Genomic DNA, 12,713 nt, shown 5'->3' on the forward strand with positions numbered 1-12,713 from the left:
CATTTTCCTTCTCTTACTTGAAGAAGTTTGTCATAGCGCTCAGCAGACATCAGAAAACGTCCATCTTCTAGCTGCATCTCTCTGTTTTCCAGCAAGTTGTTCAACACAGGAAGAACGTTCCTTTCCGCCTTTTCCAAGCCTTCCAAAACAAGAATTCTGCCTTCTGTGGCAGCACGAACTGCACACTATATCCAAGAAACACAAAAGCAAAACGAGAATACTTAAGGTAGCAAGACCTGGCCTGATTTCACTTGCACTGAAAACTAAACCTACATTTCTTGTTATAGGCACTGTGAATGCAGAACGTTGCATTCAAGATAATTTTGTGCTTGTTTCCTCCATCTACATGATCTTAGTCAAGTGATTTTTACCTCTTCAGACCTGTTTATTCATTTGTAAAATGAAGAGGCTGAAAGAGAAACTCTCTAAGGTTCTTTTAGCATTAACATTTTAGATACCCAATGAAATAGAAAAGTAAGCTACCTATAAACAGGTAACACAAATAAGGGGACACATTCCTTAATTAGAAAAGGGAAATGAAGCTAACCATTTAGTCCATCTATTCCACAAACATGAAGATCAAATAAAGTAGGCAAAAAGGCTTGAAGACCATAATGTTTGTGAATGAGTCATTATGGAAATGAATTCCGGGTTTAGTCTATCCTCAGGGCTGATAACATTACACGCTTGACAAAGACAGAATAAGAGTCAGGTTTTACAGGGGCCTACAAACAGACTAACTTCACCAGTATTAGAAGTCTTTCAATAACCTTAAGTAAATTAATAATGGAGAAAAATGAAAAATAAGGTAAAACCCCATCCAAAAATGATATTAGACCAAAAAATTTTAACACCAAAAAAATTACTAGACATGTAACAAACAAAACAAGAAAACTAGTCTTTTTTAACTGACAGGCTCTAAACAACATAGAAAAAAACAATATTTTTCTTTAAGATCTTAAGAATCATATTAAGAAAAGAAAACCTCAGGCATATTTCTCTTTCTTGCACATACTACAGACATGATTAAGGTGCTAAATTTATGTTACCATCCCTCCTTTTGGGGTCATATTACACTTCATTTCCTAGAAAAAGAGTTTCTCTTTTTCTGTGTGCCCATTAAATATAAACAGTTCAGAATTAGATCCTTAGCAACATCTTCCTCTATGAGGTCCTTCATGAGCAATCTTTTTTTTTTTTCTTCTTTGGTACAAGTAGTGAGGCTTGATCTCAGGGTCTGAACACTGTCCTTTAGCTTTTTCACTTAAGGGTAGCCACTTGAGCCACACTTCCACTTCCATTTTTTTGGTAACTAATTGCAGATAAGAGTTTTGTGGCCTTTTGTGATGATGCTGGCTTTGGAACCTCAATCCTCAATTCTTGGCCTCTTGAGTAGCTAGGAATACAGAAATGAGCCAATTGGCCCCTTGCTGGTGAGTAATCTTAACCACAGGGAAGACAACACTTTTGTGCTATTGACTCAGCAGGCTCATATTTCCCAGAGCACAGAGTCACAGAGTTCCATCACACAGATAAAACGTATTTTCCTGAAAACTTCCTACACTTCTTCTACTAAGGTGAGCTAACCATTCACCCACGACAGGTCCCTTGATTCCCATCTCATTTCCTACCTTCAGTTAGTCTCTACATTCTGATTATTTAACATCCTCAATAACTTCTTGAATTCATTCTTTTGCACTCCTTCCTTAGCTCAAGCCCTTCACACTTCCAGTCTTCTCCCTAGTAGTCTAAGCTGGTTAATTTGGCATATAAGCCTATCACAATATACATCTGCAAGATCATTTCCTGACATTAAGCTGTCTTACATGTAGTCCTAGTGTGACAGGGATTTGGTAGTAATATCCATCACTTGAATAAATGATGCTGTTTTATCAGAGAATCTCAATGTTTACTTACAGTGATGTCTTTAAATTTAATTTTCCATTTAGTACTGCTTCAAAAAAAGTCAAACATTTGAAGAATGAAGAATTTATCTCTAATTTTTTAACAGCCAAGGAAATTCCTGAAGTAGCATTGATTTTCCAAATATTAAAAAGGATACTCATGGGCTGGGGATATGGCCTAGTGGCAAGAGTGCCTGCCTCATATACATGAGGCCCTGGGTTCGATTCCCCAGCACCACATATACAGAAAATGGCCAGAAGTGGCGCTGTGGCTCAAGTGGCAGAGTGCTAGCCTTGAGCAAAAAGAAGCCAGGGACAGTGTTCAGGCCCTGAGTCCAAGCCCCAGGACTGGCAAAAAAAAGGATACTCATTGTTTAAAATCAATCTTGCTTGTTTCCTTGCAATAAACGGATGAATTCTACATGGTACAACAGAGCTTCTTTTATGCCAATTAACAATGAAAAAAATAAGATTTTATTAACTCATATTAGGCAAAAGATAATCATCCATTTTAAGTACAAGATCAACTAATAGATAACTCATCAACTATCATTGTTGCAAATATTGTTATTCTCTTCTATAAAGTAACTTATTTCTTCCTCTTATACATATTTATGTATTTTTGAATGATGAATAGATAGAAGTGACTTATAGTAGCTCCTAAGGAATAAAAAAGAGAAAGAAACCTTGTTTTTGCTAGTTTTGTAAAAGGGCAAAGCCATAGAAATGTTTTCTGGGAAATTAAATCTCAAAACAAACTTTCTTTCTTAATAAAAAACTTTTTAGGTAAGAGTCAGTTAAGGTTTCTTTATATGTGTCTATTTGCTCCAAGAAAGCAAAGCTCATAAAAATGAAATTATTATCACCTGTACAAATATTATCATTTTGGGGGTTGTTGGGTTTTTTGTGTTTTTTGTGTGTGTGTGTGTTTTTTGTTTTTGTTTGTTTTTTGCTAGTCCTGGGGTTTGAATTCAGGACCTGAGCACTGTCCCTCGTTTCCTTTTGCTCAAGGCTAGAAATCTACCACTTGAGCCACAGTGCCACTTCTGGCTTTTTCTATACATGTGGTGCTGAGAAATCAAACCCAGGGCTTCATGCATACAAGGCAAGCATTCTTCCACTACGCCATATTCCCTGCTCTCAATGCTATTTTTTAAGCCAAATTTTTATCAAAAGTTTTTATACGACAAGTCTAAATATTGTGACTGACTTAAGAACTTCACAGGGATAAAAACATGTTCTCTGAGATAAAAATTAGAGGTACAAAGATCAAAATCTTGTGGTTCACCAATTATGGGCAGGGAAATAAAACCTTGACAACAGAAAAGGGAAAAAAAGAAAGACAGAACACCATAGCTTTGCTGTTTTTCACTTCAGGTATACTATGATCTAGTCTACATTGAATTTTTTTCAGATGAATTCAAAATAGGCCATATAGAAAGATCATAAACAGATGTGAACTATACAAAGGATCTCTTTCATATACACTAATGGAAGGGTTGTTTGTGATGGGAAAGTTGAGAAACCAGTGATAGATGGGAAAAGATAATATTATCTAATCATCTCTTGAAAATCTGCCTAGTGCTGCATGTTCTTTTCCAGAGCAAAATATACACAAGTATACGTACATAATAGAGCCAACAAGTTAAGAACATTTATTATTAAATAATAATAGAAAAATTCACCCATAATACTATCTAAAGCACCACAACAATAACTGTGACATACCAGAATTATCAATGGATAGTAAAAATAGTGGGTAATGGTCAAATGAGAAATTGGTTATCTATGTAGACACAAAATATCTTCCCACAAGGTATTCAAAATGACAAAATGACAAATAATGTAATACCAGAGGAATTGCCAAATAAAAATATCACAGGGAATGAGATTTATTAATGTCACATACTACACTTCTAATATAATGCCCAAGATGAGCACAATATACTTCTATAGTATTCTTGCTAAAAATTCATAATTTCTCATCATGAGGAAAATGAGAAAACCCAAACTGAGCAGCATTCTATAAAATTACTAGCCATGAAGAAAAGGGACATGGTTGTAGATGGTATATGAGGTAATGGTCATTTAAAAAAAATATTTCAAGGACTTGGCTATGTTTAAATAATGAGGAGGAAGATGTAGCTGAGGAGTACAGGAAAGAGAATGGATAATTACTGAAATAAAACTGGGGAGGATGCTTGTGATGTTGGATCAGAATATATGTAAAGTCTGGAATGGGATTCAAGAGTACATATGACAGACATCTAATTTATTAACAGTCTAGGATGTTGGTGGCTCAGGCCTGCAATTCTAGCTACTCAGGATGCTGAGATTTGAGGACTGAGGTATAAAGCCAGCTCCAATTTAAAAAAAAAAAAGTCTTGGTGGCAATCAAATAGAGCAAAAAAGTCCATTAAGAATCCTAATATTTTGTTCCATTCATAAATCCTAGCTTAATTGGAGGAAAAAATGTTCCATGTATTATACTCAAGCATCTCTGCTCCCTGCCTTGATGCTACCATTCATTGCCTTGTTTGCTCAGTACTTAAGTTCAGAATCACAACACTAAATGTTGGAATCGTCAAAGGATGAGAACATTACCTTTTATGGCATGCTGGTATAAAAGTGGCTCACAGCAGGCTACTAGCATTTATGGAACAAAAATGTAGTTGCTCCATTAAAAGATGCTCTTATGTAAGTTTAGAAAAAAAAATTATATGAAAGATGATAGGCATCTAAGCCTACACTTGTTACAAGAACAGAAGGGAACAAAAGGAGAGAATTAGCCTAGATTTTTTTTAATTTTGTGTATAGGTTGATAAAGAATTACAGCATAGTATAACTTTTCTCTCAAAATCTTTAAAAAATAAATAAGAAGTCTACATACATTGTTATGTGAAATGACCAATTGTGATAGTTGTCAAAGTAGAAATTATACCAGTTTGGGAGGATTTATTCCTGTCCTTTGCACTACAAAACTTCCAGAGATCTAATTTTTTCCAAATAAAAATCAGAAATAAAACACAAAAGATCCTTCTGACCCAAACATCTCCTATCAGAGCTTTAACAACCCAGCAGGTGCACATACAGGATTTCAAGATAAAAGTAGGAGCATGACCTAAAATCAAAAGTATCTAAGCTCTTGTTCTAGATTTGCTTCTGATTTGATATCAGACCTGAGGCAAACAATTAATCTAGATGTCACTGCCCTCATTTACTAAATGAGAATACCCTCGAGGGGTACTGTACAATATAAAATATAACAATTTAAAATTAAAGTGGTATTATAAAAAACAAACCTATTAAAATGTATTATTAACTGGGCACTGGTGGCTCATGTCTGTAATACTAATTTTTCAGAAAGTTGAGATCTGAAAATCACGTTCAAAGCCAGTATTGGCAGAAAAGTCCATAAGTCTCTTATCTCTAATTAACTACCAAAGAGCCAGAGTGTAGCTGTCTCAAGTAGTAGAGCACTAGTCTTGAGCAAAAAAAGCTCAGGGACAGCACCCAGGTCCTGAGTTCAAGCCCCAGTGCTGGCTTAAAAAAATCATTATTAAGATAGACATAACTCATAAAAATAGATTAAAATCATTTCAAATTTACTCAAAAGGGCCATAATGTAAACAAACTGAAACATCCAAAGAAAAGCTCAAAACACACATACATTTTAAGATCTTTATTTTAAAACATCAAAATAGAATCAGATTGGTTTTTGGTTTCTGCTCCAGTCTGAATATGTTCCCCAAGTTTCATGTGTTGGAAACTTAATTCCCAATGCAACAATGTTAAAAGGTGGGATCTTTTGAAGGTAATTAGGTCATAAAGGCTCTGTCTCATGAGTGGATTAATGTCATTACCTTTGAGTGTTAACCAATGTGGGTGGGTTCCAGATAAAAGGATAGGTTTAGTCTGTCTCCTCTCCTCTCTCTGCCCTTTCCCCCTTCTTCATCCTCCCTCTTCTTCCCTCCTCCTTTTTCTTCTGCCCCCAAATGCTTTTCTCTTCTACTTTTCTGCCATAGGCTAATAAGGCAAGAAAGCCCTGCTTCTAGGACTGTGTACATAGTAGCTGTTAATATTGGTTTGCTATTAATATTGGTTTACTGAAAAAAGTTCTCCTACTTTTACAAGAGAACAACAAATATCATTAGGGAAAGATTGAGGAGAATGGCCTCTAGGGATCTGCACATGCTTGAAAATTATGACTTTGGCCTCATTAATAGTATGACCCAATCAAGCAAAGCTAATTGGCCTATTTTTGCAACTATAAAGCACATTTCAGTTGTCTGGATTATAATATGACCCATAAACTATGATTCAACAAACTATGAATACATAATAACATGATACTGACATTCAGGCAGAGCTGCCATTTATATGAAAATAAAAGATTAACTTACTTTAAAAAAATAGCTGCTATTATGAATAGAGTCATCATTAATCATCCTGACATAATGACCATCATTCCTATTTTAAGGAAGTAACATAGTACGGTATTAAGAAGTTTCAGTTACTTCATGAGTAAGATGGGGATGTCTTCTCACTCCTAAGCATGTTTTGAAAATTAAACCAAAAATACTAAGTATTAAGCACAAAACAGGGCCCTGACAAAAAAAGCCAAATGTGAGCAAGAGGCCCTGAGTTCAAACACTAATACCAGCAAATAATTTTGTAAAGATATAGTAATTGTGATATATATGTAGCAAACATTATTATATTTAATTGAACAAAACAAGCACTATTGGACATAAAGTGACAAACAGGCACAGAAACAATAAAAGTGTATAACCTCAATAATTCACTCAACTCAACAGAAAAAAGTCATCTAGACAACAATAATGACAACAAATCAACAAAGAAAAATCATGATTAAAACCTTACCATAGATCAAATGGGCTTAACAGATTTCTAAAACTATTCACCCAATACCTGTGGAATACACATTCTTAGCAGCCTATGAAACTTTCTCCTTTATACTATGTTTGTGTGTATATATAATATGGCATATATATACAAAAGGAATGTCATTCAACCATTAAAAAGAATTACATGTCATATGCAGAGAAATAATAAAATTGGAGATCATCATGTTATCAAATAATCTACACACAGAAACTCAAATATTGTATAATATAAAAGTAGAAAAGGGGGGGCAGGAGAGAAGAGTAAGAAGAGGAGGAACAGGAGGAGGAGGCAGTGGCAGCGGCCAAACCAGCAAGAAGAGGGAGAGTAGCACTAATGGATAATGTTAGGAGGTGAATATAATCGGAGGACATTATATACAAATGTGACAATGTCATAATGAAACTCATGGTTTTGTACAATTAATATACACCAGCAAAAATTATGTGAAAAGCACAGTATATCTATCTATCACTGACATATGACCTATTTTCTGCCTACTTTAAAAGTAAATTCCATATAGCCCTGGAGTAGAGCAACAGGCTGGCGTGGAGTAAGAACTTACCTGGTCAATGTAGAATGCTGTGCCTGCACGGATCTCTCGTCGCTGTTTGAGATCAGTTTCAGTGGTGTCCCTTGACAAAGAGATGTACTCAACTTCTCGCTTGGTCAATTCCTGTTGAGCACAGAATGAAGATATTCCATATCTAAAATCAAACCTACCTTCATGTTAATTGAAAATGCCACTGCTTTGAGAAGTCTAAATCAAATTCTGGATTAAAATCTTTTTTTTTTTTAATATGAAACGTTTCACAAATTTGCGTGTCATCCTTGCGCAGGGGCCATGCTAATCTTCTCTGTATCGTTCCAATTTTAGTATATGTGCTGCCGAAGCGAGCACTAAAATCTTTTTGAGTCTCAGGATTGAATTAATGTCCAATAAACTGTAACCAAAATACACATAGATACTATCTATAATAGAGATGGATAGACAGATCAATTTACATATAAATCTACATTGGTAGAACTGTTTCTACTGCACTCAGTCCTACTATTTAAGCAACTATCCAAAATGAGACCTTGCAAATCTTGATTTCCCCTACACAATTATTTTTCAATATTATGAATAATAATTGGATAGTACCCCTACTTGGTTTTCTACAAGCCTTGGCAATTTCTGTAAGTAGTCTTTTTTTCAAGGGAGTTTAAACTAATTTATCCATTGACAAATGTTTAACAAATGTATACACTCCGATAAGTATTTTACCAGGTGAAAAACAGGCAAATGTCAATAGTCAAGTTAGCAGAAGAGAGATATGTATACATAGCAGAAGAAGATATAAAGAGAAGGACAAGCAGGAGAAAAAAAATATAGTAGAGAAGGTGAAGGAGAATGAGGAGGGAGAGGAATAAAAATTTATTTCACACAAATATCAAGTGATTTGAAGGAAAAGCCATCCAGATCTATTTCTTTCAAATACTTTATTCTTTTGTTTTTTTTTAAGTCGGTGGTGAGGCTTGAACTCAGGGCCTGGGTGCTGTCTCTGAGCTCTTTTTGCTCAAGGCTAGTGCTGTACCATTTTGAGCCATAGTACCATTTCCAGTATTTGAGTGGTTAATTTGGAGATAAGTCTCTTGGGGACTTTTCTGTCTGGGCTGGCTTCAAACCCAGCTTCTCAGATCTCAGTCTCCTGAGTAGCTAGGAATACAAGCATGAGCCACTAGCACCAGCAAACATGTTATCCATTCTTAAAGTCATACTGCCCTATATCTAGGCTTTCTACTTAAAGTTTTCTTAAAAATCACCCTTCACTTTCCAATGTTGAATTGAGAACAGTGACATTCTGCAATCAAATAGGGCCTATAAGTTTATTACATAAGGAAAGTAAGTCTATTTATTGGATGTATAGGGAAAAGTTATGACAGCATGCCAGTAATAGCAAAAAGAGATGTTTCCACATGGTATTTTCTTTTCTCCACTCTATATAGTATACTGATCTTAAAACTTCATTCATCTTTTAATGTGCCTTTCTAGTGCTGTTATAACTTCAAGAGCATATGTATGAACGAGAAAAATAATTTTTATAGAGAATATACACAGTATAATAGTAATAATAGTGGCAATATCAAATAAATATCAGACTGTGAGAGCCAATTCTGGCGTAAAATGGCAGTTTCTCTTCTTAGCATATCCTCCTTACTGCCTCTAGAACTCACTAGTACTTTCATGTCAGCTTCATGATTGGCTGAATGTGACATCTATCCCTGAAGCCCTGCCATTCACAATGGCCAACAAAACAATGTATGTCTGTTCTTGTCAAACTAAGCTACAGTTAAGCCCTGAACAGTGAAGGCATGGATGTAATTTTACTCAGTATAGACAGGCTCCTTAGACTCCTTATCTGCCACCACACACACCAAAGTCTCCTCAGTCTAGCTTCATGAAAGGAAAAACAAGCTCAACTACCAGATACACATCAGGAGTCTGTGGCAGTGGTGGGCTGAGTTGGTTAGAACAATCTATAAACCTCTCTTCTGTGAGTTAAATACCAAATAAAGACAACTATCAAATTACTTTCATTAATTTTTATTTGGTCCATCAGTCTTATTCCCAAATTTCTAATCTTCCCCCTCTTTTGGGGTCTTGAGACCTGGTCTTGCTGTGCCACCCAATCTAGACCAGAAAACTCACAATCCTCCTGCCTCACCATCCTAAGTGCTAAGATTACAGGTGTACAGCACTACCTCCAACCAATTTCTACCTTCAATGGTATTATCTGCCCTTGGTATTATTAAGTAAAGGCTTTTACTGAATGGCAAGAGTGCTCATTGAGAATCTTCGAAGTGGCTTGGGCCACTGTTGAGTTTCACTGTGTGATTTCCACAGCCCATCACTGTTTCAGCCCAATTTCACATGTAAACTTTTGCTGTAGTCATTGTTTTTAAAACTACAGGCTTGACACTTAAAGACTTATATTGCATTTTGAACCAACAAGCTTCCTATAATCTCCTATCTGCTCTCTATACAATTTCAACCAACTTCAAAGCCTTGCCAAAAACAAAAACTCAGTTTGGGATTGTGGTCTTAAAAATGAGCAAAGCAGAAAGCACACATTTGAAAACCAAAGAGATTGTAGACCTGAGGCTCCCAGCAGCTGACACTCAGATTTAGAAAAACTTTTTCCTTGTGTATTAACCAAGTAAGTATAAATCTGCAGTGACATTCCACATCTCAGTCGGACTCTGGACCACAAATAGCCTATCAGGTTCTGGTGGCTCACACCTGTAATCCTAGATACTAAGGAGGTTGAGACCTGAAGATTAAAGTTCAAAGTTAGATGGGACAGGAAAGTCTTCTAATCTCCAATAAAAACCACCAAGAAGCTGGAAGTGAAGCACAAGTGGGAGAGTGCTAGCCTAAGCACAAAATCTCAGATAGCACCCAGGCTCACACACACACTTACACTCATACTAACACGCACACAGAGTACAAGCTGTACTGATTTATCCTTCAAATTTTTATCATTCCTGCCTCAAATGTCTTTGGAAGTTTCAAATTAAATTCATCACTAAAATAAAAATATAAGAAACATATTTCAATAGTAGAGAAATTTAACAATTTAAAACCAAATCACACAAGTAGCTTTAAACAAGGTTTATTCTTCATCAAGTACAACTTCAACTGATAGTACTCTTCCTTGAGACGGTAGAGCAATGCTTACTAATGCTGATCAAGGGGTAGAAAGGTTTTGTCAATGCTCTTCTTTGGATTAAGATTTGAACATTCCAATTCATTTACCAAAAACTGCTGGCATTAACAGAATAACATGCCAGAAAGAGGAAACATACAGCATTTGAAATCTAGCTAAAGATGGAGTTACTTAATGTCTATGAACTTAGTTCCTTATCTATTTTTTAAAAAGGAAAGCAATTTAATACATATGAAATGTTCTTCAACAAACTTTCTGCTCTATAAGGACCATGTAAATTCAGAATCTCAAACGAATTGCTTGGATTCTTCTTTTTTTTTTTTTTAATCTACATTGTGGGAAAACTTTATTGTAGTTACTGTAAATGTTGTGGGGTTGCCTGGATTCTTAAAATGTGAACTGAGTATTAATAAAATTGTTTTTGTTTTTGTTTTGTTTTGTTTTTGCTGGGACTGGAGGTTGAACTAAGGGTTTGAGAGGCACTGTCCCTTAGCATTTTCATTCAAGCTGGACCTCTACCACTTGAGCCACATTTCTAAGTTTCTGGTAGTTAATTGGAGATAAGAGTCTCATAGACTTTCCTACCCAGGCTGGCTTTGACCCATGATCTCCAAATCTCAGTCTGAGTAGCTAGGATAACAGGCAAGAACTACCAGCACCTGGCCCAAAACTAGGTTTTGTTTTGTAACTCCAGAGTTGCTGATTCTACTACTCACTGCCTGAATATTTTTCTTTTCTACTAAGAGTGAGGGTTTTTACTTGCAAGGAAAAATATCCCTGCTAAAACTATGAAAGGAAAATGTACATTTTCTTCCTAAATAACTTTTGTCAGCAAGGTGCTGGTGGCTCATGTCAGTAATCCTAGCTACTCAGGAGGCTGAGGTCTAAGAATCATGGTTCAAAGCCAGCCTAGGCAGGAAAGTCTGTTACACTCTGATCTCCAATTAGCCACCAGAAAAACTGAAGTCACACTGTGGCTCAAAGTGGTAGAGCACTAGCCTTGACCAAAAAAGCTCAGGGACAGCACCCAGGCCTTAAGTTCAAGCACTACAACTGACAAAAAAAAAATAATAATAATAACTTTTGTCAAACTCTATATTTAAAAAAAAATACTCATAGGGCTGGGTGCAGTGGCTCTTATCTGTAATCCCAGCTACTTGGGCAGTAGACACAAGGTTCAAGGCAACCTAAATATAGTACTATAGAATCACAGCTACATATGGACGAAATAAATTGGTGGATTGTAACCTGAAGCTGGCCCTGGGCAAAACACACAAGACTCCCAATCTGTAAAATACCTAAAAGCAAAACTCAGCTCAGGACATGCCTTACATAATAGATGTCATGCATAGAAAGCATGAGGCCCTGAGTTTAAACTCTGACATAACAACAACAAAAAAAATTAAGTTAAAATCACCATTTGCAGAGATGGTAGTACATATCTATTATTCCAACTACTAAGGGAGGAGATAGAAACAGGATAGTAGTTAGATGCCAGCTTTTTAATTTTTTTTTTTTGCTTGTTTTGTTTTCTGCCAGTCCTGGGGCTTGAACTCAGAGCCTGAGCACTATTCCTGGCTTCTTTTTGCTCAAGGCTAGTACTCTTTCACTTGAGCCACAGCCCTACTTGTAGTTTTTTTTTATATATATATGTGGTGCTGAAGAATCAAACCCAGGGTTTCATGTACACAGGCAAGCACTCTACCACTAGGCCATATTCCCAGCCCAGATGCCAGCTTTTTTATATTACTATTTCATAGTAGCTAATTCTAATGTCATTATACATTCTTAGCCATCATGTATTTTATAACATAGGTTATGAAGATCACTAGAAATGAAGAAAAATTGATTGCTTACCAAGTACTGCATAGCAATAGAGCGTCGAAGAGGCCCAGGAGGTCCTATTAGAAAGACATCTTGCCCCAGAAGATCCTTTTGCATTATCCATCTTAAATGTTGAACTACTGACTGAGCCAGAGAATCTGAAACTGATAGAGGCAAAAAGAGAAAATGACATACTATTTCTTATAACACAAATTTGGCAGAAACACAGACTATGTATTTTAAAATACATGTTTGTGTGTGTGTGTGTGTGTGTGTGTGTGTGTGTGTGTATACTCAGAATCTATAAATACTTGGAGAATGTTTTCTGTTTCAAATAAAACAATTGCTATCAAGGCTAAAACAGAGTAAA

The 12,713-nt window shown here is 35.9% G+C and overlaps 1 protein-coding gene and 1 non-coding gene across 2 annotated transcripts in view; both read right to left on the reverse strand.

Annotated features, from left to right (window-relative positions):
• Vwa8 (von Willebrand factor A domain containing 8) overlaps positions 1-12,713 on the reverse strand; it is a 258,527-nt gene that overhangs the window by 219,987 nt on the left and 25,827 nt on the right. Inside the window, exons 3-5 of the mRNA XM_048341294.1 lie at positions 12,377-12,507; positions 7,375-7,485; positions 18-185 (exon numbers count right to left, since the gene is read on the reverse strand). Coding sequence (XP_048197251.1) covers positions 18-185; positions 7,375-7,485; positions 12,377-12,507 — 410 coding nt within the window. The remainder of the gene's footprint in view (positions 1-17; positions 186-7,374; positions 7,486-12,376; positions 12,508-12,713) is intronic.
• LOC125349838 lies at positions 7,604-7,710 on the reverse strand. The gene has a single exon (XR_007210635.1). It is a non-coding gene; the product is annotated as a U6 spliceosomal RNA (small nuclear RNA).

This window comes from Perognathus longimembris, chromosome 3 (assembly GCF_023159225.1).
Source record: "Perognathus longimembris pacificus isolate PPM17 chromosome 3, ASM2315922v1, whole genome shotgun sequence".
NCBI lineage: Eukaryota > Metazoa > Chordata > Mammalia > Rodentia > Heteromyidae > Perognathus > Perognathus longimembris.